This window comes from Rhinolophus ferrumequinum, chromosome 15 (assembly GCF_004115265.2).
Source record: "Rhinolophus ferrumequinum isolate MPI-CBG mRhiFer1 chromosome 15, mRhiFer1_v1.p, whole genome shotgun sequence".
In the NCBI taxonomy this organism is placed as follows: Eukaryota; Metazoa; Chordata; class Mammalia; order Chiroptera; family Rhinolophidae; genus Rhinolophus; species Rhinolophus ferrumequinum.
This window is the reverse complement of record NC_046298.1, coordinates 17,262,343-17,284,724: the sequence shown is the minus strand read 5'-3', so window position 1 is coordinate 17,284,724 and position 22,382 is coordinate 17,262,343. Positions and strand designations below refer to the sequence as shown.

The following is a 22,382-nucleotide window of genomic DNA, read 5'->3' as shown; positions in this document are numbered from 1 at the left end:
CCTTCTCCATTTGAGCTAGCCCTTGGCTCCTTCCTGCACGGTGCCACGGGAGTCTTGACGAACGCCCCAAAAGTCGAGTCGCTGCTCAGAGAGATAAAACTAAGAAGACCAGCATCCAGTGGACCCAAAAGGCAGATATCTGTCCACAAGTTCCCCAACAGGACTCGCTTCTGCGCACGCGCGGGCATGCCGGTGGGCGGGGCCTCGAGCTCAGATCCCGCCCAGCAGTTGTGCGTTTCCTCTTCCGACCAAAGGCGGGGCCAGAGCTCCCGCGGGAAACCTGGGTGAGCGGTGCTCAGCGGATGCAGCTGCGGGAATGGCAGGCTTGCGGACCTTGGTCCTGCGGCCTTGGATTCGAGAACTGGTCCTGGAGTCAGAGACACTCTCAAGTCCGCGGGCGGGGCAGCTGCTCCAGGTGAGCCCCCCCCCCCATCCCTCTCAGGGCCCAGAGACCAGGGCAGGGCCCGAAGGAGGTGGGATTGACGCCCGTCGCCGCCGTCAGGTACTGCAGGAGGCTGAAGGCCCAGGCACGTCCCACGCCCCTGACAAGTCTGAAGTCGGGGCGGCACTGCTAGTGTCTGACGGGACCCACAGTATTCGATGCCTGGTGACGCGGGAGGCCCTGAACGCCTCGGACTGGTGAGAAAGGCGCTGCGGGGCCCGGGGAGCTTTGAGCCGAGGGGCGAGCGCTAGACTTGAGTCCGAGGTGGGCGGACCCAGGCGGGAGGGGCGATGTGCCCAAGGTGGGGGTGTTCCAGGCGGGCGGGCCTCAGGCTGGCAGTGCTGTGTTCCCGTGGGTTTGGCAGTGAGGATCGCACGCACTTGCAGGGAAGAGAAGGAGTTTGGCTTCCGAGGGGCTGAAGGCCGGCTGCTGCTGCTGCAGGACTGTGGAGTCCGAGTCCAAGTTCCCGAGGGCGAGGGTGGCCTGGTGAGTGGTAAGGCTGGTTTGGGTGGGTTACTGGGCCTGACTCTTGGTGACAGGTCCCAAGACCCATCCCTGAACTCATCCCTCTAGCCCTCGGAGTTCTACCTCCAGGTGAACCGCTTCTGCCTGCTGCCCACGGAGCAGCCCCGAGACTGGGTGACTGGTTGGTAAGTGATGCCTGCACTTTGCAACTGTTCTCACCCAGGCCTGGCTGGCGTTAGCCTAGGCCTTTTGGGTGGGAGGGCGTGGGCCCCAATAACATTAACTGCTTGTCTCCTTCTCTTTCCTAGCAACCAGGACCCAGATGTGCAGAAAAAGCTCAATGACTGCCTGGAGTGAGTCAGGGGTTGGGCTAATGGGCTGGTGTGACTTGATCAGAGGATGGCAGATGTGTTGACAGGCCTCAGGATTGTTCCTCAGGCCTGTCCCCTCTGTTTCTGCAGGGAGCACCTTTCAGAGTCCACCTCTCCCAATGCAGGTACTTATAGGTGTTGACCAGTGACCCTAACTCCCTGTAGAGTGACTTCCCAGCCGTAGCCTCCTGCTTCCTTAATAAGCCCTCCTCCTCACCCGCCCTCCCCTTCCTCCTCTCTGAGCTTCAGTCCATCCCCCGCCCTCAGGCCTTTCGCTATCCCAACTTCTGGAGGAAGTGCAGGAGGAACAGGAGCATCAGGGGGCACTGGTTTGCAGGGCTGAGAGCTGTCTGATGCTGTCAGGCCCTTGCGCAGCACCTCTGCTCACCCGCTGGGCCGCCTCCCGCAGCAGGGCCTTGGTCAGTCTGGGGCTTCCCTTGGGAAATGTCTGGGTAAGGAGTCAGGCAAGGGCCAGGATGATAGTTCACTTCCACAGGAAGAAGCTGTGTATACTCTCCCCAGTCTATGGCTGCACATCTCTGAGAATGACCAGCAAATCCTGAACTCTCTGGGCCGAGGTCGGAGGGCACAGGGTAAGGAGGACGGGAACGGTCCAGAGGGGAGTGTCTGGAGACCTGGCGCCCACAGTGCTGATAAGCCTTTCCTGACCCCTAGGCCCTGACTTGCCCCCACCAGACCTGGCTCTTGAGGAACTGTCGCTGACCCTGTCTCCTTCCTTACTCAGTTCCTCAGGTAAGGTGGTGCCGAGGCCACACTCACTGTTATCATCAGGTGCGGGCGCTCCGCAGGATGCTATGAAAGGGTACACAGCTGGGTTGGCGCTGAACACAGTCCCTGCGGCCGAAGCGCACAGGCCACTCAGCTGGTCTGAGCTGAGAGGGCTGTGCCCACAGCGAGCCGCTTCCTCCCCAGGAACCCCTACCTTACCTAGCCACGTGTCGTCAGAGGAAAGTGCTACCAGTGTCAGCCTTCTGCCTGCCCTGTCCCCAGCAGCTCCAGACCCAGTGCAGAACGGCAGCTCCCAGCCCTTACCAGCCCTCTGCTCAGCCCCTGGCCCTCTGTCCCCCAGTTCCTCACAGCCCAGCCATGTATCCAGCTCCCTATTCCTGAGGGGCACCCCAAGTCTGTCACCTCTTGGTCACATTCCCAGTCCACACCAGGCCCATGTGACCAGGCCCCAGAAATCTAGCCTGGAGTTCAAGGAGCTAGGGTTGCCCCTCAAGAACTGGCTGCATTCTCCAAGGATAAGAAGCACTGAGGGAGTCCTGGAATCCAGTCCTGTGTGGGTGAGCACAGCCCCCCTACAATTGGAGGGTAAAATTCGGTAGGCCTTGGGTAGCGCTGGGAGTGCGGTTGGGGTAGCCTTGGATGGGGTTAGGGGGTCCTTGTTGGCCCCTCTCCAGATACCACATCTCCTTCAGGAGCCCCCAAAGAGGCATCGTGATGGTTCCGCCTTCCAATATGAGTATGAGCCACCCTGCACTTCCCTGTGTGCCCAGGTCCAAGATGCCAGGTGAGTGCCTGGGGCTGTCCCCCCTCTCTTGGTCAGCAGTCCCCGTCTTCATTGACCGACAGCCATGGTTCTCTTCCCAGGCTCCCTCCCCAGCTCCTAGCCTGGGCCTTGCACTTTCTGATGGAGCCACAGCTGGAATCTGAGCAAACCCAGCTGTGAGGGGTCATGTGACCACGTGGGAGGATATGTGCATACAGATCCTGAGTGTGGACAAACAGTGCTCCATACTCTGCTTCCTTTGAATTTTTTAATAAAATAATCTCATGCGGCAAGAAAGGAGAGAGTCAGGGGTTGGGGCCGCCGCCTCTTTGGTCTGTGGCTGGGGAGGGTGGACTCCACTCAGGGCTGGAGGGCTCTGTAGGCTGTGAGGGTGGAGGCTCGGCTCTAAGGCCAGATCCTACAAAGGGAAAGGGGGAGAGAGGAAGATCAGAACTGGACTGAGCAGTCCTGCCACCTGCGCAGCCAGGTCAGCCCCCTCTTACCTAGGCTTGGAGACGGGGGTGCCTCAAGCTTTGGCCTGCGCTTGAGGACAGGGGAGCGCTGCAGCCTCAGGGGCCTTTCTGGGGGACACAAAAGGCATGGGTTGGATTGCTGCCTGCCCCAAACCCTGTCAACTCCAGTGTGTGCGTGCACACACCAGACACATGCACACACTGTTGCCTTCAGAGCCTCCCCCTTTCCCTACATCCTCCCACCCCTGGCAGAGGTTGCTCTTTTGGAGGTGGAGCCAGGGCTAGGAAGGGCTTGTCAGCCCCTTGCTCCTGGCCTTCTGGCTCTCATTTCTCAACCCTTCACACCACCACTGGCCCCCTCCAAGGACCAGAGCCATGAAGGGAGCCCTGGGGCCCACCCTCGCCCATCTCCTCCTGCACTCAAACACACATGGAGGTATCTCCCCTCACCAACGGGGGCCTGGAGCTGGTCCTCATGCACAGACACTGCTCGTCGCCCTGCCGAGAGAGGCCTCGGCCTCAGCTGGCCATCTGGGGGAGGCCAGGGTATCAGGGTGTGGTCCCAGCAGCTGCCCCTACTCCAGCCCTTGCCTCCCACCTTCTTGGTCTGCAGAGGCGCTGAGTTCCCAGCAGAGACTCCTCCAGTCCCCAGCCCAGTGTTGTGGTGGAGGCGAGGGTGCCTGCTTACCTTCATTCCTGGGACCCAAGCAAGGATCCTCCGGGAGGCCCAGGCTGTCTGGGGAGGGGCTGGCTTTTCGGGGGCTGGGACAAGGAGAAGGGGGTCCTGGACCATCCTGTTGTCCCCAACCACGGCTTCTAAGCTCTGCATTCAGCTGCTGGCCCAGTGTCTTCCAGGTGGCAGACTCAGGCCCCTGACCCCCTGGCCCAGGTCTGCATGAGGGGTCTGCAAGGAGAATAGTATCAGCCAAGACTTGGGCCAGGCATTGGAGGTGCCTGGCCCAATGCGACCATAACCAATGGTCGGACCCCCTCCTGCCTATCCCTTCATGTCCCCCAACACACAGTGGCCCTCACTTACCAGCAGACACAGAGTGGGTGCGGGACTTGATCGAGATGGGAGGGGCCTCCGATGAACTGTCCATAATGTCACCTGCAAGGCAGGGTTGGGGGCTCAGGCACCAGACCTTGGTGGTGAGGGGAAGAAAAACCTGGCCTCTCCCCAGGAAAGCAAGTGCCTTGGGGCGTATCTTTGAGGACAACCCCCTCTCTGAAAATGTACTGCCCTAGCCCAGGGTCCCACTTACCATCTGAGCCAGCCTTCTTGATCTCTCCATCTTTGCTCTGTAGGAAACAGGGAATTCAAGCTCAGTCCTGGGCTGCCCTCGCCCTAACCTTGTCCTTTTTTGCATTCTTGTTCTTATAACTGCCACCAAATGCCCCCTGTGGGCTGGACAAGAACGTGGCAAACCCAGTCTCGGCCTTAGGGCTCAAGTCTGGGATGGTGGACAGTTAACATAGAAACATCCATAGATACACAAGAACATGCACAGACACACAGATAATGTGATTTCTTAAATATCTGATTTACTTTCTATACTTTGTTTCTAAATTCAAGCTGAGGTTCACTTCATGTGTGTTTATTTTCATGAAAGATTATAAACTAGATAGTAAAAGGGGCTGCGGCTCTTATTAGGGACTGTGATCAGAGAGTGGCATTAGCAGGAAGAGAGGGAAGGCCCACAGGGAAGTGCAGGGATGGAGGAAGAGGAACCTGCTCAGCCCACGGTGTTGATGAGGGGCTGGAAGTGGGCCAGAGAGGCACTCCAAACAGGAACGTGTGCAGAGGCTCGGAATATGCAACCAGGGAGAGAGCAGTGAGAGGAAAGCAGCCACTAGGGCCTGAGGCAGTTAAGTTAGGAGTTAGGGCAGTGGCTTGAGAGGAAAGCCCCCTGGATGACTTGCTGTTTCAAATGCAGATGACGAGGTCGATTTCTGTTAGATCTGCAGAGAAAGGCCCATCCCAGCTCCTAGGAGGAGAGCTCAGTGGCCTGGGCCAGGGCAGAAGCGAAGAAGGAAGAATGGTTGAATCTGCTGACTATTTTGAAGGGGTGGTGGTGGAACTGACAGACCTGTGTGTCATGAGTCTCCTGGTCACGTGTCACCCACCGACTGCCACAAGCCACATGTCAGCTGCCCCCTCACTTCACACTTGCGTCCCTCCCAACTCACTTGCTTCCTCTTGCTTTCGGCACTCCCGCTGCCTCTGCTCACGCCGATTCTCTGCAGCATCACTTGTACCCGCTGTTCAAAGGATGGGGCCAGCTCGGTGTCTCCCCGTTCCAGGGGCCGCCGCTGGGGACAGACGTGCCCGAGTGAGGGGAGCGCCCGCTGCCCTCAGCTCCCGCAGAGCCCTCAGCCATCGCCGGGCCTCACCTTATCAGGTCTAGCACCCAGTGTCGCCTCCTCCTCCTCAGCAGGCAGCAGTATCATCGAGTAGGCCTTGCTTTCTCGAGTGTAGCGAGGCCGGCTCCTGCGGGCAGGGTCCGGGCTGCTGCTGCCCCCCTCAGCCCCACCAGGCTCCTCACCACGGCCAGGACGGGCTGGTGGCCGCAGAAGGTCCCCAAGGGTGGTTTTTCGAGTGCGGGAAGCTGCCCCAGGGCTGGTCTCTAGATCAGGCCGTGGCCCCCGCGTTGAACGAGGCTTCTTGAAGGCAAAGAGGGTGCCCAGCTTCTTTCGTAGTGTGCGGGGTACAGGGGTGGTACCTCCCTCAGTGGCTGGATCCTCCTCGGGGGCCCAGCTGTGGGAACAGCCAGCAATAAGCAGGAAGGCCCATGGAGCAGCCCACCCTCTCCCACCCACTGCAACTGCCCCTCACTCACAGGCGGTCCTGCTGGATCAGCCTTTTAGAGAAGAATTCCTCCACGCCCTCGTCCACGCGGGCACTGAGCCCATTCCCTTCCTGCGGCAGGGCTGGGGGCACCTGGGGGACACCACACAGTCAGGGGTCAGGGCTGAGTGCAAGTGTGACTTCTCCCCACCTCCCTTGTCCAACAGCCTGCCCAGGGCAACTCTGGAACCTGGAAGCTGAGCTGACCCTAGGGGGCTGCTGACACACAAGCTCCCCCCTAATCTAGCTGGTGAACAGAGATGCTGATTTCACATACCCCTCACCTGTAGTTGGCCCAGAACACACACTCGGCCCACACCTATTCATGTCCCATAGAATATCCTACACATCCTGAACCACCCGGTCACACGTTCTCACCTGCCACCCCTTCTGCTCCAAACACTTCCCTGCAGTATCCCCCACCCCCACCCCACCGGGCCTGCTGCCGCTCAGCAGTACTGGCTGCTGCGTCAGACCCTCTGGGGGGCCTCAAGTCGGCTCCTCCTCCCCTTCCACCCTGTGCCCACTGCCCCCCCCCACCGGGTCCACACATACATCTCCCAACATATACACCAGCTGGATGTGCAGTAGACGGGGAGCCCAGTATCTTTCAGTAACCCTAGGGGATGAAGGATAAGAGCCTCCCTCTCCTGCACATCCACGCACTAAGCAGCCGACCTGAGGCAGAGTCCTACACCCAGGTGCTCCCCCAACGAAGCCCACAAACCCATGATCCCGCATGGGTATGGCCTGGGGTGGAGGCCTTTGACAAGGAAGAAGCCAGGATGCGGCACCCACAACCCACCTCCCGACCCACCATCACCCGTAAGGAGCAAAGGGGTCTCCTGGGACCCCCAATTCCACGAGCTCTGGAGTGGGGGGAGGGCGCTCACCTGGGGGCCCCCAGGCGGCGGGCGGTGGTGGTGCTGGCGCCGTGGCCTTGGCCTTGCCCTGGTCGGATGGCGCAGGGGATGCCCGGCGGGTGGCAGTTCCATGCGAGGCAAAGGGCCGGCCGGGGGGCCAGGAGCAGCGGGGCTCGGAGAGCCGCGTGCGGATGGGCCCGCCTGCGGCTCCGCATCCTCCCCAGGAGCCGCCAGCTCGGACTCCGGTTCCTCAGCAGCACCTGAGGGGAGAGCACCAGAAGAGCACGGAGCGTGGAGCCCAGGGTGGTGGCAGTGGCGGCGCTAGGGCGGCGGGGGACCCGCCCAGGGCGCGGGGAGGGGCCCCAGTTACGCTGCCTGCTCCCCCCTACCAGCCCCTCCCCTGCCGCCACTGTCCGTGGTGCTGAGCGCGGCCCCGAGCAGCGTGCATCCGCACCGCCGCCAAGCATGCGCGTCCTGTGGATAGGGAAAGGGGCGGGGTGGGGTGGGCGAGTGGAGACGGAGACAGTGTCCGGGCCCTGGTTTGCTCAGGTCCTGCTCTGTGCTGACTGCCAACAGCAGATCCCAACCTTGCAGGCTGCAGGGAGTCCTGGCCTGGTCCTGGCAAGTGTCAGGGAGTTCTCGGGACAACAGGACAAAATGAATGTGGCCAAGGTCTAATGGAGCTTCAGCGCAACTCAGTAACTCCCTTCCTCCCAGGCGTTGACTTACCGTGAGTGGAGAGTACCAGGTGAAGACAGTGGTTGGATTGAGGCCATTTCTGTGAAGGACTGTCATCCTGGATTGGAGGGCACAAACTCGGCGTGGGGCAGGGGAGCTAACTCCCCACCTTCCACATTCCAGAACAAGATGGGAAGATCTAGGCTTCGAGGCCCAGAGTTCTGGGACCACCTACCTTCTGCTCATCTTCCTCCTCCTTGTCCTTCTCCTCAGGGAAGAAAAGGCTTTCCAATTCCCTAGGCCCAAAGGGGCTGAGCTGGCCTCCATCCAGTACTGGTATGGCAGGGGGCATTGCCACTGTTGCCTGCTGAGCTAGACTGTCCACCTGCAATACCAGGCACCCCAAAGATGGGGAAGTAGGGCCTCAGCCATAGTCCCATCAGTGCTAAGGGAACCCTGAAATATCCCTGGGCTTTATGACCCCAAAGACATTACAGAACCCCTGCAAGGCATTAGCCAGGTCACTGTGTGTGTGTGTGTGTGTGTGTGTGTGTGTGCGCGCGCATATATGCCCAAGCGCAGTTTCCCCTCACCAGCCGATCCCTGGCTGCACTCAAACCCGCCACAGCTTGAGACACAATGCTCTCTGCCAAGGACCCTGTGACTGACAGCCGCATATCTCTGTGGGCAAGAGAGGGCAAGGGTTAGTGTGCTGTCTCTGCCTAGCCCAGCCCAGTCCCATCCAGCCTACCTGAGCCTAGTAAAGGCATCTTGCAACAGGTGCTCTGGGAGCAGCTCTGGGAGGCCCCTGGAGCCCACCAGGACCCCCTCTAGCTGCTCCCTCCACCTGGGTCCCTGCAGCATCTGTGGGCAGAGGCTCCTTGTCGTGTCCAGTGTGGCCTGAGTGAAGTCCTGGGCAAAGATCAGAGCATGGTGAGGGTGATTAGACCAATTGTCTTGAGGCTCCGACCCCCACAGAAGTTTGACTCGGGATATCACAGTGAAGCCTTTGAGATGAGGGTCAAGCCTGCATATGGAAGTGGGATTGAGGCAAGGGTACCATCTCACCTGAATGTCCTGGCGGCAGACCTCGCCCACCTGTCCCAGGAGGCCCTCCAGCTTCTGCCGCAGCTGCCATTGATGACTTGGGGAGCTTCCTGCCTCATATAGAATGGGGAGAATCTGGAGACCAAGGAGAAAAAGGAGTTGCAAGGACACCTGACTAAGAGGGGGAGGGTCCTGGTAGCAGGAGCAGTGCTTACGCTGAGAGAGAAGTTGGCATTTTGGATGGCATCCTCGGCCTGGTGCACGGCGGCTTCACCCTGGGGCCCAGCGCCACAGCCCAGAAGCTCCACATGCTCCTGCACCGACTGACACAGTTCGTTCACTTCCTGAGGGGCATCAGGAATCAGTCCCCGCCTGGTTCCCTCCCAGTCCCCCAATACCTGACTGCCTCCTCCCCAGGGTCTCCAACAGGGTATGAGGTCCTGAACCCAGTACCATCAGGCCACCCACTTAGGAACCTTATTTGTTCATGAAGGGAGAGCCGTGTCTCCTTTGGTTCATTGTAGGGACTTTATATATACTTCAGTGTACAGAATAGGAAGAAGTTGTTAGTTATGTCTGTGTTTTAGAAGCTCAGTTTGTTCACCATCCACCTAGAGGACAGCCTGGAAAGTGGGGGTCGGGAATGGGAGTTAGGCACCATGGAAGAAGAAGCAGGGGGAGCAAGGGAGAGTTTAGGTGAGGGTGAGGAACAGGACCAAGGAGGTCTGTCCCTTGCAGGCTCCGTTGTAGACAGCAGAGACCTGGTCCACATCTCTGTCCACAGCACTTGGTGGGTGTGGACACCAGTAAGATTGGGCTCCAGGGTAGAGAGAAGAGTCTGTGGGAGATGAAGAGATCACTTGAAGATGTATAGAATGTGAACCCCGTGCAGGATGTCTGGGTCAAGATACCTAGGCTCTCAAGCTTGGGAGAAAAGTGGGATTTGGGAATGGAGAAGTGGAAACATCTCTCACAAAGGCAAGGTAGAGGAGGGAGATGAAGGCAGAGAAAGGGTCACTGAGTTGGCCACAACAGAGGTCAGTGGAGAGGGGAGAGAAGCCCTGTGAATGGGAAGTCACAGATGGGGCTACAATGGGGGGGAGGGTTGAGGGAAGATTTTAAAGTACTTCCTATCTTTAATAGGAAAGCCGATTTAAATGCTTTAAAAAGGCAGCCAGGGGTGTTATTTGGGAGAGCAATTTCAGGAGCAGGCTCCTCTCCAGACCAAGGAGAGGGAATTGTCTGGGACAGCAGGATTTAGGCACCCTGGCTCCAGGAAAGTCAGACCTTCAGATTCATGGAGGCTCCCAGGTGCCACAGCTCTCCCCATCTCCTTATCTTCTGTGTGTACTTAAGGTTGAGGGAGAGGCCACTGACCTGCTCGGAGGGGTTCGAGACCAGACCTAGTGGCTGCTGGCAGGAAGTGCAAGCAGAAGAGGCGTGATCCGTGCGGTTGTTTCTCAAGAGACAGGCTTGGATCTGGGAACAAGGGACATTGATAAGTGGTGAGGGGCTGGGCCACAACACAGCAGAGCAGCGGAGAAAGGGCCCCTACCTGATTCACTGCACGTGCTGTCAGTTCTGGGCGGCTGCGCTGCGCCTGCGCCACGTCGGTCAGTGGCAGAGGCATGGCCTTCAGGCTTCGGTTCTGCTCCAGAGCCTGAGCCACATCCAGCAGGCCCAAAGCAGACGTTTGGTTCCGGTCCCAGACTACAGACCTAGGCCAGGTGGGGCTTCAGCCGGGGACCGAGCTCAGCAAGGCCCCACCCAACCCGCGGGCCTTGTTCATTCGCCCTCATTCAGCCCCGCCCCTTAGCCCAGTAAGTCCCTCCATGTCACGTCCCCCTCCCCGTTGGTCCCACCCCTTTGACCCCGCACACCGGAGCCTGGTGTTAACCCGAAGCGCCTTGGCCAGCATTTTGGCACCCGCGTCTCCCATGGCGTTGCCACTGATATCCAGCGCTGTCAGGTTAGGGTTAGTGGCCAGGGCCCGGAGCAGGACGCTGGCGCCCAGCTTCAGCCTCGACTCAGCCACAGACAGAGACTGCAGGGGCTGGGGTTAAGAGAAAGTCATGGGTGGAGTCAGGGGTCAGCAAGGAGGGGAGATCACAGGGTCCGAGGAAGCAGGAGTCAGAGAGGTTACAGGGGTCCATTAATTGAGGATCCTGCATGGTCCCGTGAACTCACACAGTCGTCATCCTGCATAAGTTGGACAATCCGGTGCAGAACGTCGTCCAGGGTCTCCCTGTGGGCAGGGGCCACGGTTGAGGGGAGGGACCTAGGTGATGGGGTACTGTTTAGGAAGCCCAGGAGTGGGGTGGGGGCTCACTTGCACCGGACATTGAAGTTCCTTCCAAGCGCCACATGTCGCAGGGACCGGCTTCTCTCGATGGCCAACACCAGAGTCACCATGTCTGAGCCAAAGCCTGAGGGTGGTTGGGGTCACGCACAGGCGAGGCTGCGGTGAGGTGGGTAGTGTGGGAATTGGGTGCATGGGGAGGACGGGTTTTCAGGCGGCCTCACCGTTATCCGACAGATCCAGGGAGCTCACTGCCCCAGCGTCACACACTAAGTCCTGTATCACCTGGGCGCCCGCTGAGCGCAGCTGGAGGTGGAAGGTGAAGCATGCTTAGGCCAACAGGCCACAGCTGGGGAGGATCAGGCAGCCAACAGCCCCGCGCTCGCACGTGACAGTCCCATCGCCAGTGTGTGGACCCATTGCCTGCTCTCGTCGGGGAACCTGATGCTCACCTCACAAGCGCTGAGGTCCAGGTGCAGGTCTGCCAAGTGCGTGTTGAGCGCGAGACCTTCTAAAACGGCCCTGGAAGGGGATGTAAAAGGGCTAGCGGGAGCTAGGAAAGGGGTACAGGGCGCGAACAGAATACTAGGAAGGACCAGGATGCTGGGGAGAGTATGGGTACGATAGGAACGGGGTGAGGCGCTGGAGGCTTGGCCTGGGTGGTGGTTGCATAGGCGAGGGGCGTGGCCGTGGGCAGCGACACTGACCTAAGCGCGTCCGGGGGCAGCTTGCAGCCCGCCAGGCCCAGGTGCCGAAGCGTCCCCGCGCGGCTGAGGAAGAGTTGCAACGCGGCGGGCGCAGCCCGAGACTTCCTGGGGGTGGAGGAGCGGGAGGCGTGGGCTTCCTGGTTCAGGGAGGCGGCTCCCGGCAGTCCACCGACCCCCGCCCGGACCCGGCCTGCCCCGCCTTACGTGCGGGAGAAGACGTTCCTCGAAGCGTCCAGGTGGGTGAGGCTGGCGCAGCAGCCGCGGGATAGCGCAGCAAAGAGCTGCAGGAGAAGGGTGTGGGCTGCACTGTCCAGAGAACTGAGCCCTCCCCGCCCGCCTTGCCCTCCAGTCTACCCTCCTGCCTCAGGCCCCACCAGCAGCCCTACCGATCATCCCCCCCAATGACCGCCCCCTCACAGTGTCCAGGGCAGTGTCTGTGCCTGCGACATTCAGGAACGTCAGAGCGTTAGGACGGCTCAGGAAACTGTAGAGGCCCTGGTGGGAGGTGGGGAGGGAGTCAGGGATGGCTTCACCCAGAGCTTCCTGACACCCCACTGCCTGCAGCACCCCCAATCCCTGTCCCTAAAGACATCCACTCACCCCATTGTCCTCTGAGGCCCCCAGTGCCCCCTGGTTCCCCGAAAGGTCCAAGTGGGTCAGGGCAGAGTCAAAGGCTGCATTGGAAGCCAGTGCCCGGCCCAGAGCCCTCATTCCTGGTGGAGGAGGGGGTGGCTCAGCAATCAGGGGGACAACACCTTCCCGCTCCAGCTACCCAACCTCATCCTTGGCTCTGCCTACCTCGAGGCGTCAACCCTGTCTGTGCTAGGCTGAGTCTTCTCAGGGCTCCAGGACGATGCTCTAGGTGTCTGCTGAGTGCAGCCATGCCTGGGACATGGGGGCAACCGTGTGGGTCTCACCTCTAGTGCCAGCCCTCAGGGCTTCCCCAGGCTCAGCCATACCTCGGTCATCCAGTAGGTTCCCTGCCAGACTGAGCTCCCGCAGCCCAGAGCTTGAGTGCCCTGCCAGCGCTTGGGCCAGTCTTCGCACAAAGTCTCTGGGGACCAGACCCCAGGCGTGAGACTCTGGTCTCCTTCCAGGCCACTAGCCTCCCACTCCCAAACCCCTGGACTCCTCTCCTCAAGCCCTCCCTGTCCCCCTTACCCCCTCAGGCCACAGGTCTCTAGCACCAGCTCCTCCAGGTGGGACGACTGACTCATCATGTGCAGAATCTGTTCCAAGACCTCAAGACTCTGAGAACCAGAATTGGGGCTCAGTGGGCTGCACCCTGTCCCCACATCCTTGGCACCTCCCTGCCCAGACACTCTCACCAGCTTCATGTCCACACAGGAGAGGCACCGGAACCACAGGTTGTAGGACAGGGCAGCCACACTCAAGGCCAGGTCCCTGGGTGGGACAAGGGGCAGGGGCAGAGCTCAGCGTCCTCTAGCCAGATCCCAAGCTCAGCATCCCCCTCTGTGGAGAGGCTGAGGCCCAGGAATGTGGGTCATGGAATCTTCCTCCCTTCCCAGTCCTGGCAGGACACACACCGACTGCCCAGATGGCTGAAATCTCCTAGGCTGAAATGGCGGCAGCCCTGACGATGGTAGATGGTGTCCACATCCTAGACGGGAAGAAAATGTCTCCAACTGGCTTGGGGCCACAAGGAGCAGGGAGGGACTTAATAATGCACATGGGGATCAGATGTCTCCAGAACCCCCCAGAGGGGGGGTCCTACCCTTACCCACTGAATCTCCTCTTGGAAAGGGAAGCCATTGTAGTCACACAGAGCCTCATATGTCTCCAGGAAGCCACCTGGGGAGGTGCCAGGGAGTATGAGGAGGTGGGGTGGGAGGAGGAGAGAGACAAAAGGTCAGAGATAGAAGATCAGACCCAAGCTGGGTGGTAGCTGTGCCTCAAGTGGCTCTGTTAAGCTGGGGAGACCTCCAAATCCAGGGGTCTGGGGCTGCAGGAAGGGGTAGCCCCTTCCTGCCTGAAGCCCCGTGTGGCCCCACCTTGGCCCTTACCACAGGGGCTACTGGGTGAAGTGGCCTCTGAGGGACTGCTTCTCTCCAGACGAGCCAGCATGGAGGAGGGCGTGGGCCTCCGGAATAGCTTCCTGGGGAGGAGAATAAGGAAGGGGACAAGGGACTTCTAGCCCCTGGGATGTGAGGCAGCCCACTTATGTCTCAAGAGCATCCCCCCTTTGCCCTCCTTCCCTGCCAGCCCCTTGCAGTTGCTGGGCCTCACCCAAGGGTTGAGCGAGGGAAGACCTTCTTGATGGCTGCAGTGATGTGCTGGGCCAGCTGTTCCAGGGCAGCCACGCCAGGAAGCTCCAGAACCAGCTCAGGCAAGGACTCCAGCTCAAAGGTGACCTGGAGAGGGCAGGTGGGTGGGCTGTGCTGGCCTCCATTGGTGGGGGCAGGTGGAGGGGGCGGTGAAGGCCAGGCTGCAGGCCCTGGTGGGGTAGTAAGGTTCTCACCTGAGGGGGTGTCTCCTGCAGTGCCATGGCCTGAACTTCCAGGTAGCTGAACGTACAGTCCACCTGTGGAGTGCCTGGATCAGCCTGAACCAAGCCCCAAGCCCCACCCTTCTGGGAGCTCAGTCCTTTGCAGCCTGGAGCTCAGAGCTAGAGCCGCCTGCACTCCAGTCCTGTCTGCTGCTGGAGCCCAGTGCTGTTGGAAGGGCAGAGCCCACAAAGACAAGACAGCACTGCAGATGCACCCTCATCAAGGAAGCTGCTGGAGAGCAAGGGGTGGTGGTGGTGGGACTCACCCTCAGGGGGAGGCAGGTATGGAGCAGGTAGGCTCTCCATCGCAGCAATGCCTGGGGGAAGAGAGTATCTGACACCCTGGACAGGGAAAGAAGCTCTTTCTGCTTGGGCCCCAGTGGCCCTCCCAGGCTCTGCCCCTTGCCGTACCAGGACGTGACCTTGCTCAGCAGCCACCCGCTCTGGTAGCCAGGTTTTCAGCAACAGCTCTGCCTCCTTGGGCCACAGGAACCTGGTGATCTCACCTGTAGAAGGGCGGCATGCTGGATGACTTTAGTCCTTCCATGGAGGTCAATTCGTGCCACTGTCTGTACCAGGCTAGGGGCCTGGACTCATCTATGGGCTCGCAAGGAAGGGGTGGAGTGGTCCGCGGGGAGCCAAGCCCTCTGGAGGAGCAGAGAGTGATGCTTGCCCGGCACTCCCGGGGGCGCTGGGTCGGCCTCTGGCTTGGGGGCCGCACTGCCTCCTCCCAGCCAAGTAGGCAAGGGCCAGCGCTTACCTCGTAGCTCAGAGGATATGCCGTCGGGGGTCTGGGCCATGGGGCCGGGCCAGGCGGCCGAAGTGACCCAAAGAGCTCCGACGAGAAACAGTAGCGGGCGGGCGCGCACAGGAAGCCTGGGGCCCCGGCCCGCACAGCAGCCACCTGCTCCTCCTGCAGCGGAAGGTACTTGCTGCTTCCTGCCAGGCCGCCCCCCACCCGGCTCCTCCCCGCCCCGGCCTCCGCCGGCTGGGAGGTGTAGCCCGCGTACCGGGGTGTAGGAGGGGCGCAGAGTCCCAGCTGTCTGCTCGCCCCGTAGCGCAGGAGCTACTCGATCAGGCCAGATACGGGGTGGGAGTGGTGTGGCCAGGAGGGTCGCTTGTGTCGCGTGCCTCTTGCGTTCCTAGCCCCCTACTTCCACCCCACACCGCAGTCCCTGCCGCGAGCACCAGGGGGCACTACCCACCCGGGAATTCCCTACAGGGCCCACCGTGTTCGTCCCCTCTAAAGCCCATTTGGGGAGGTGGACACCGGGACTAAAAGGACAGAGCGTCGGACCTCTCCCAATACCCGGGTCCTAATGTGGAGGACCTAATATGTTGCTTCTAACCTGGAGTTCGTGACCCTGAAGAGGTGGGAAAAACACCAAATGAACACAAAGGCCCTTCTCTGCAGAAGACGTTCCTCAGCTTTCAATCAGGTTTAGGCTGGGTCAGGGCCAGAAGGTGGGTGTGGACCCTCAGGGGGCAGCCTCCAGCTACAGCCTGAACCCCAAGATCCTCCCTTGAGTATGCATTCTCCCCGACCTGGAGAGTTTGGGGAGGGGGAAACCACTAGGAGAGAGGGAAGATACTGTCTTCAGGAGGGGTCAGAAAGTCATCAGTTGGGGGCCTGCCCTCCAGAAGCAGGCTGAAAAAAGACCAGGGGACCTAGCGTCTAGAGGGTTTTCAGGTGGGGATTACTTTTTTTTTTCCTTCCATCTTGTGCCAACTTTCAGCTAGATGGACCACATCCCAGTGAATGTGAATTCACATTTTATCTTGAAACGGGGGGATTCTAATTGGGAGTTCTTCTATGTATTTCCACTAGCTTCTATGTTAGTTGGTCTATCTACTTTCATTTGAATGAGCAACGCTGTGTATCAGTTAGTAGAATCTTCGTGTTTTGCTGAGGTGAACAAATTTATCTAGCTCTGAATGTACTTGTATGTTTCCTGAAGTTTTCCATTTTCCTGTTCCATCCATTAAGGTAGCCAATAATCCACCATCCTTTAAAGATTGTTCTCATAACTGCACAAAAATGACATGACCAAAACAGAGCCAAGTTACAAGAAATTTAAACAAAAAAATGTATTTTTTTCTTCCATTACAATCTAATTAAACTCCACTTATGAGCTAAAGAACAGTCCACAGCTCAGCCAGGCAGAGGTGAAATAACCATGAGAGTAGATGAGAAATACTAGACAGGGTCCCTTGGTTTCTTTCCCATCTCACCTTCCTGGCTAACACTCCCCACCTTGGGGCTTAGAGACAGTGGGAATACCCTCCAGTCACCTGACTACCACTCCCCAGACCCCAACAAAATCTCCTCTCCTTTTGCTGAGGTCTACCAAAGATCAGGACAAAGTGCAAAGTACAAACTGAGTATTAACAAGTTGGGGGCAGCCACCTACCTTCAAGCAACAGGTCCATGGTCATTTGCCGAGGGCTGACGGGAGGACTCAGCGGAGAGGGAGCTATGGGTTCCCACCAAGAGGCAAGAGGAGATCCTGCTCTGCTGCCTTCCAATTTAAAGGGAATTAAATTGGGTTAAGATGTAAGACTCTAAGATCATGTAGAACCCACAAACTGCTTTTAGGGTGAGAACCTAATAGTTCTTATCAACTATGGCCAAGTGGTCAAGAATGCAGATTCTGAAGGCAGACTGGCTGAATTCAAGTCCTGACTCCACCTTTTACCAGCTGTTCGACACTGAATAAGTTACTTAACCTTTCTGAGCTTTCAGTTCTCATTTTGTAAGCTGGAGCTATTAACTCCATGTTGCTATAAGGATGAAATATTAAGAGAAGTGCTCACAACAGTGCCTGGCCCTCTGTGAACACTCTCATTTGCCAAATCTACCATGGCAACCCTAGGACTCCAAAACAGACTCATAAAAAACTCACCTCCATGGGATTTTTCTGTTAGAATGACAAGGATGAGAAATACAAGAGGGAATGACTGCCAAAGGGCTCATAATGTTCCCCAGGTGGAGGGACTCTTGGGGCCACTGATGCCACGGTGCCATCAGTCCCTGTGTCCAGCGAGTGCTGAGAGGGCAGACAGGGGGCTGCAGATAAGGAAACCAGGATCAGCATGGAGATCAGAACAGGGGCGCTGGGCTAGACACCAACCCCATGACTGCTGGTGGTCAGGGTGGCAGTTACAAAACAAACAGAACTACGTGCAGAGACTAAGTGAACACATGGGACTCAGCTTCTACAAGTAGTGACCATGACTCAGTTAAGAGGGGGAGAGACCTTCAGCTTGTTGAAGCCTGTCTCTGTGTTCCAGACAGCATGACACCCTATGGGCGCTCAGGAAATGCTAAAAGGAGCAGGCGGGGCTCATGAGGAATAAGCCCCGCCTGTTCCAGTAGCACAGGCTGAGGACAGGCCAGGCCGCACCTGCCAGCACTGCCACAAGGTTCCCTTAGACATTTAAAGCAAAAGACATTTAAAGCAAATGTCTTTTTTGTTTTACCCTCCCCTTCCACCGGCCGATATAAAAGTTTACAGATGAGTTTCATATTCTATCACATCACAGTTACATGGTCCAGTGCATTTCAGAGTATATGGACATTATGGAGGCTGTCTCGCAATGAAAACATTTCAGAAAACTGGAAGAACTTATCAGTGACATGATATGGAATGACACTTTTCGTTCTTCTTTTAAGTACAAATACGATTATTCACCAAAGCAAAACTGTTAGACTATTTTACATTGTCTATCAACAGGAAGTTCCCTATTACATGGAGCTACATAAAGCTATTTCCCAGGAGCTAGGATAGTAGACAGAAAGAGCTTTGGTTTTGTTTTTTGTAAGGTAAACTTTCTACTATGTACATACTATGCCACCATTTTATCATCTTTCATTGGATTTAAGCTTAGCTGGGAAGTAGCTGTACGTTTTTAATGAGATCACTAATGGCAAGGGACCTCTTAGATCATGGTGCTGCTTGTGTTTAAACCACATCTAGGGGGCAGACGGGTGGCTCAGTTGGTTAGAGAGCTCTGGGCAACGGGGCTGCCAGTTCGATTCCCACATGGGCCAGCGAGCTGCGCCCTCCGCAACTAGAATGAAGTCAGCTCCCGGGTGGCCGATGGCTCAGTTGGTTGGAGCGTAGGCTCTCGACCACAAGGTTGCCTGTTCGACTCCTTGACTCCTGCAAGGGATGGTGAGCTCTGCCCCCTGCAACTAAGATTGAACACGGCACCTTGAGCTGAGCTGCCGCTGAGCTCCCGGATGGCTCACTTGGTTGTAGTGCGTCCTCAACCAACCACAAGGTTGCTGGTTCAACTCCCACAAGGGATGGTGGGCTGCGCCCCCTGCAACTAGCAACGGCAACTGGACCTGGAGCTGAGCTGCGCCCTCCACAACTAAGACTGAAAGGACAACTGGACTTGGAAAAAAGTCCTGGAAGTATACACTGTTCCCCAATAAAGTCCTGTTCCCCTTCCTCAATAAAATCTTTAAAATAAATAAATAATTACATTTGTGAAATTTCGAATTACATCGAGCTCCTGTATCAAAGCCACACATATCCAGCCTGCCTCTATCATCTGGGTCTGCAATGGTAAAACCATTTGACACTCATTCCACAATCAATTTAGCTGGGATATCCATTTTCTTCTTTTCTTTTTTTTTTTTTTATAAAGATTTTATTGGGGAAGGGGAGCAGGACTTTATTGGGAAGGGCAACAGGACTTTATTGGGGAACAGTGTGTACTTCCAGGACTTTTTTCCAAGTCAAGTTGTTATCCTTTCAGTCTTAGTTGTGGAGAGCGCAGCTCAGCTCCAGGTCCAGTTGCCATTGTTAGTTGCAGGTGGCACAGCCCACCATCCCTTGCAGGAGCTGAACCGGCAACCTTGTGGTTGAGAGCCCGTGCTCCAACCAACTGAGCCATCCGGGAGCTCAGCGGCAGCTCAGCTCAAGGTGCCGGCCATGTTCAATCTCAGTTGCAGGGGGCGCTGCCCACCATCCCTTGCGGGATTCGAGGAGCTGAACTGGCAACCTTGTGGTTGAGAGCCCACTGGCCCATGTGGGAATCGAACTGCAGCCTTCGGCGTTAGGAGCACGGAGCTCTAACCGCCTGAGCCACTGGGCAGGCCCTGAAGATTTTATTTTTAATGGAGTCTCACAGGACATATCACGGATTATGCAATGGGAGATCCCTTTTCAGCCTTAACTCCCATGAGAATGTGGCTTTTCTTGCCCTCTCCCTTTTCAAAACAAGTCCACTTTTAAACTTACAATTTGAATGTACACAATGAGAAATGTAAAGCTCTGCTGAAGATAAACGTCTCAGTGTTCGACAGAGGTGTGTGTGTGTGTGTGTGTGTGTGTGTGAAGTGTGTTGCTAGCCCATGGATGGGAGGAAGACCGAATGCTGACAGCCTCAGGCCACTGACATTCAGTCCAAAGAGCGAACTGCCTGGTTTAGTCTTGAGGCTCCAGATGGTATGTTTTCCTCGAAATTGGACTGCATGGACAGCGCAAGCCAGCCAAAGGCTACATACATCTTGTCCTTTGTTAACTCTCACTGAAAACTGGTTAAAAAACCCTGTAATTAGTGGCTGAAACTTTCACCTAAAATGGGTTTGCCAAAGCAATCTGCCCAGAAATGGCCAGCAGCAGCAACATGGAGTTATTTCACTAATGTGGAAACTTCCTAACACAACTCACTTTTCATCCAACATCCTGTGGTGTCACCAAGCAGCTATGCTGTCCAGGAGTCTCTCCTGGTGATTGTGTATCTCCCCTCTCAAATCAACTTCTCTAGGGTAGACTAGGCCCAGTTTCTCTGTTCCCCTGTGCGTAGCAGAGCTCAAGGTACAGATCCCAGCCCTTTTTGAACGGAGAGCCTGAGGGCAGAGCTTCCCGTCAGCCCCTTCTGCTCTAAGCTCTGTGGCCCACTTTACCTGCAAGGGGAACCCACTCCCTAAGGTCAATCGGGAAGCTGGCAACTGTCCACCTCCTCACTCACTCACTTTCGGGGAGTTAAAACTTGCAGCAGGATGCACTTAGTATCTCATCATCTGCCAAGATCCTCTCCCATCTGCTAGAGAGGATGTGTCCACAGAGCCTGCCTCTGAAAGGCAAGGAGGCCTGTACCACATGAGGCAGGAATCACACAAGACGGAGTGTTTAGAGCACTTGTTAATCCGTTATGATTTATTAGCTGTACAGCAGTAGATCCTCCTCCCCAGCTCTCAACCCCATTACATATTTTATTACAGGTCTCATGTTGGTGTCCTAAAATAATGAAAAATATCACACAGTACAGCTAAATACAAAATGCATCAACCTAGAGTCTGATAGCTAACTGATGGCTCTCTCAAAAGCAATACACAGAAGAAAAAAGTGTTTGAAATCAGCAAGACTGAGGCTCTCTAAAAAACACATCTTAAACATGTGACAGTTCATGTGCAAGAATCACTTTTAGTTGGTTTTGCTTCACATTATTATTATTTTTTTGAACACCCGAAGTTTAAATTACTGACCTAGTGAAATTTTCCGGCCCAGCTTTTAAAGGCTGCTGTGACCCATTCATAATCAATCACCCTTCTGCTTTAACAGAGGATTTATAAAACACAAATTTCTGCTACAAACATCGCAAAGAAAATATGGATGGGAAATCATAACAAAGTTAATTGTACAAGGTGTGAATGCTGGCTCCACGGCTGAAGTCACGCCCTTCCACGCTGGTGTCCACCTCTAGGGGGCAGCAGTCTGGGTGCTGTTCTGCTACATGATTGTGATCCAATTCCTTGTCAACATTTACACACTACAGTCTGTGGTAACATAATTTGCAAGTAATTAAAATGCTGGGTTTTCTTACACTGCACTTCTTTTCAACTCTTAATTAATGGAAAAGATTAAAATGTAAAAAAAGTTATTTACAAGCTTGACCATACCAGAAACTTTGCCAAGAAAGAGGCAAAGCCTTGAGGACAAAAACTGATCGTAGCATGCCATATTATTGGTGTGCAGCCGACTCCAAGCAAAGGGAGTCAGGGAAAAAGCAAAAGCAAAAACCAGTTTAAAAGTCTAAGTCCTTCCCAAGTCTGCATTTACAATTAAAAACTCTCCTGGGGAGAAGACCATAGAACTCTGGGAAACCCGGTGGCCATTCTGGAGTGGTTTACCATAGCGAGAGAGGGTTCAATGTCTGTTTCCATCTATGAAAACCAGGGAGGCGTCCACACTGTCCTCAGCACTTCACAGTAAACCCTCGGGGACTCAGAACATTCCATGATTTGCTAACATCAAACAGCAAGTTCTAGTTAAATCACATTTTTCTAACATCATCCTTGAAGTTTTAGTTCTCAGTATGTTTGGTAAAATGGTGTAAAATGATGCTTTTCCCAAAGCCAAAAGAAGAGAGAGGGAGAAAAATTAAGATGCAGGCCGTTTAAACACAGCCCAGAGCAGTCCTGGCGAAGCGCGAGGCCCCGCCATCACCGGTCCATCATGCTGAGGATCATCTCGGGGGTGAGGTCTCCGTTGGGGGCGTCTGTGGCAGCTGGCTGGGCCTCCTCTTCCTCCCCCTCCATGGGTTCTGCATCTGGCTCTTTTTTGACTTCAACGATAATGTTCTCAATTGCACCTGTATTCTGGTCTTCAACCTGAATGATAGTTGTTGCTGGCAAAAAAGAGCACGAACAAAACAAATGCTCCATTAAAGCCCCCAAGGATTCCAAGAGTCCTTTCAGACTTTACCCTAAATGGGCATCAGCAATATTATAGGAAAGTCTTAGCAGTGATACAGAGAAAGTCAATAAAAAAAGACATAATGATCTAAAATGTGGCCATACATAAAGCCCCAATACTCTACAAAACTATCAAAGAACAAAATACTAGCATTCATCTTCATATGACTCCCAAATCATATATTAAAAGCCTTAGTTTTCCTTTACATCATAAAGTTGGCCTTTGTAATAGTCTGAGACAGGCAAAAGATGCAGACAGCACATGACTAAGACTCCTTCCCAGAATGTGTATTGTCCATCTGTTTTAGAGGTGACCTAACTATATGCAAGAACGGGTATTTCTGATTCTGAAGCGCTCCGACACCCAGGGCCCTGCCACCAGTTTGTTTATTCAAGTGTGCGTAGGTGAAATGATTCCTAAGATCTATAGGTTAACCACCCCCCCCAAGACAGATATCT

General features: G+C 55.9%; 3 protein-coding genes across 8 annotated transcripts in view; 1 reads left to right on the top strand and 2 right to left on the bottom strand.

Moving 5' to 3' along the window:
• Positions 1 to 227: 227 nt before the first annotated feature.
• On the top strand, positions 228 to 3,079 carry ACD (ACD shelterin complex subunit and telomerase recruitment factor). 3 transcript variants are annotated; one of them, XM_033128793.1, is made up of 12 exons: positions 228 to 415; positions 503 to 639; positions 829 to 928; positions 1,016 to 1,092; positions 1,216 to 1,260; positions 1,369 to 1,403; positions 1,546 to 1,697; positions 1,775 to 1,871; positions 1,954 to 2,031; positions 2,212 to 2,623; positions 2,721 to 2,812; positions 2,893 to 3,061. In XM_033128793.1, the coding sequence occupies exons 1-12, from the start codon at positions 317 to 319 to the stop codon at positions 2,910 to 2,912; spliced, it is 1,344 nt and encodes a 447-aa protein (XP_032984684.1). In that variant the 5' UTR covers positions 228 to 316; the 3' UTR covers positions 2,913 to 3,061. The 3 variants fall into 3 exon arrangements, with proteins under 3 accessions (XP_032984684.1, XP_032984683.1, XP_032984685.1); XM_033128792.1 differs by having other exon boundaries at positions 229 to 415; positions 2,212 to 2,585; positions 2,893 to 3,079; XM_033128794.1 differs by lacking the exon at positions 503 to 639 and having other exon boundaries at positions 229 to 415; positions 2,212 to 2,585; positions 2,893 to 3,079.
• Positions 3,050 to 15,351, bottom strand: CARMIL2 (capping protein regulator and myosin 1 linker 2). The gene is made up of 40 exons (XM_033128791.1): positions 15,223 to 15,351; positions 14,973 to 15,125; positions 14,624 to 14,718; positions 14,479 to 14,529; positions 14,186 to 14,248; positions 13,954 to 14,078; positions 13,731 to 13,822; positions 13,448 to 13,518; positions 13,254 to 13,327; positions 13,035 to 13,110; positions 12,868 to 12,956; positions 12,666 to 12,760; positions 12,505 to 12,591; positions 12,307 to 12,419; positions 12,124 to 12,201; positions 11,911 to 11,987; positions 11,707 to 11,811; positions 11,452 to 11,521; positions 11,224 to 11,305; positions 11,030 to 11,126; positions 10,888 to 10,945; positions 10,581 to 10,753; positions 10,256 to 10,418; positions 10,078 to 10,179; positions 8,916 to 9,044; positions 8,722 to 8,835; positions 8,405 to 8,565; positions 8,247 to 8,334; positions 7,889 to 8,038; positions 7,705 to 7,771; positions 7,006 to 7,235; positions 6,105 to 6,205; positions 5,659 to 6,022; positions 5,455 to 5,577; positions 4,530 to 4,566; positions 4,304 to 4,375; positions 3,953 to 4,168; positions 3,715 to 3,795; positions 3,295 to 3,372; positions 3,050 to 3,209 (listed from the first exon to the last, which is right to left on the bottom strand). The coding sequence occupies exons 2-40, from the start codon at positions 15,010 to 15,012 to the stop codon at positions 3,097 to 3,099; spliced, it is 4,200 nt and encodes a 1,399-aa protein (XP_032984682.1). The 5' UTR covers positions 15,013 to 15,125; positions 15,223 to 15,351; the 3' UTR covers positions 3,050 to 3,096.
• Positions 15,352 to 20,365: 5,014 nt separating this feature from the next.
• CTCF (CCCTC-binding factor) overlaps positions 20,366 to 22,382 on the bottom strand; it is a 44,121-nt gene continuing 42,104 nt past the window's right edge. For all 4 annotated transcript variants that reach the window (XM_033127325.1, XM_033127326.1, XM_033127328.1 and 1 more), the window contains one exon: positions 20,366 to 21,856. In XM_033127325.1, the coding sequence (XP_032983216.1) occupies positions 21,672 to 21,856 (185 nt within the window). In that variant the 3' untranslated portion in view covers positions 20,366 to 21,671. The remainder of the gene's footprint in view (positions 21,857 to 22,382) is intronic.

Excerpts from the sequence above, each read along its gene's own strand:
- ACD (XM_033128792.1), top strand. The coding sequence starts at position 317 with ATGGCAGGCTTGCGGACCTTGGTCCTGCGGCCTTGGATTCGAGAACTG. Across the intron at positions 1,404-1,545 it reads GTCCACCTCTCCCAATGCAG|GCCTTTCGCTATCCCAACTT; the intron begins GTACTTATAGGT and ends CCCCGCCCTCAG. Across the intron at positions 2,813-2,892 it reads GCCCAGGTCCAAGATGCCAG|GCTCCCTCCCCAGCTCCTAG; the intron begins GTGAGTGCCTGG and ends TTCTCTTCCCAG.
- CARMIL2 (XM_033128791.1), bottom strand. The coding sequence starts at position 15,012 with ATGGCCCAGACCCCCGACGGCATATCCTCTGAGCTACGAG. Across the intron at positions 5,578-5,658 it reads TGGGTGCTAGACCTGATAAG|CGGCGGCCCCTGGAACGGGG; the intron begins GTGAGGCCCGGC and ends GTCTGTCCCCAG. Across the intron at positions 4,169-4,303 it reads CACCCACTCTGTGTCTGCTG|ACCCCTCATGCAGACCTGGG; the intron begins GTAAGTGAGGGC and ends TTCTCCTTGCAG.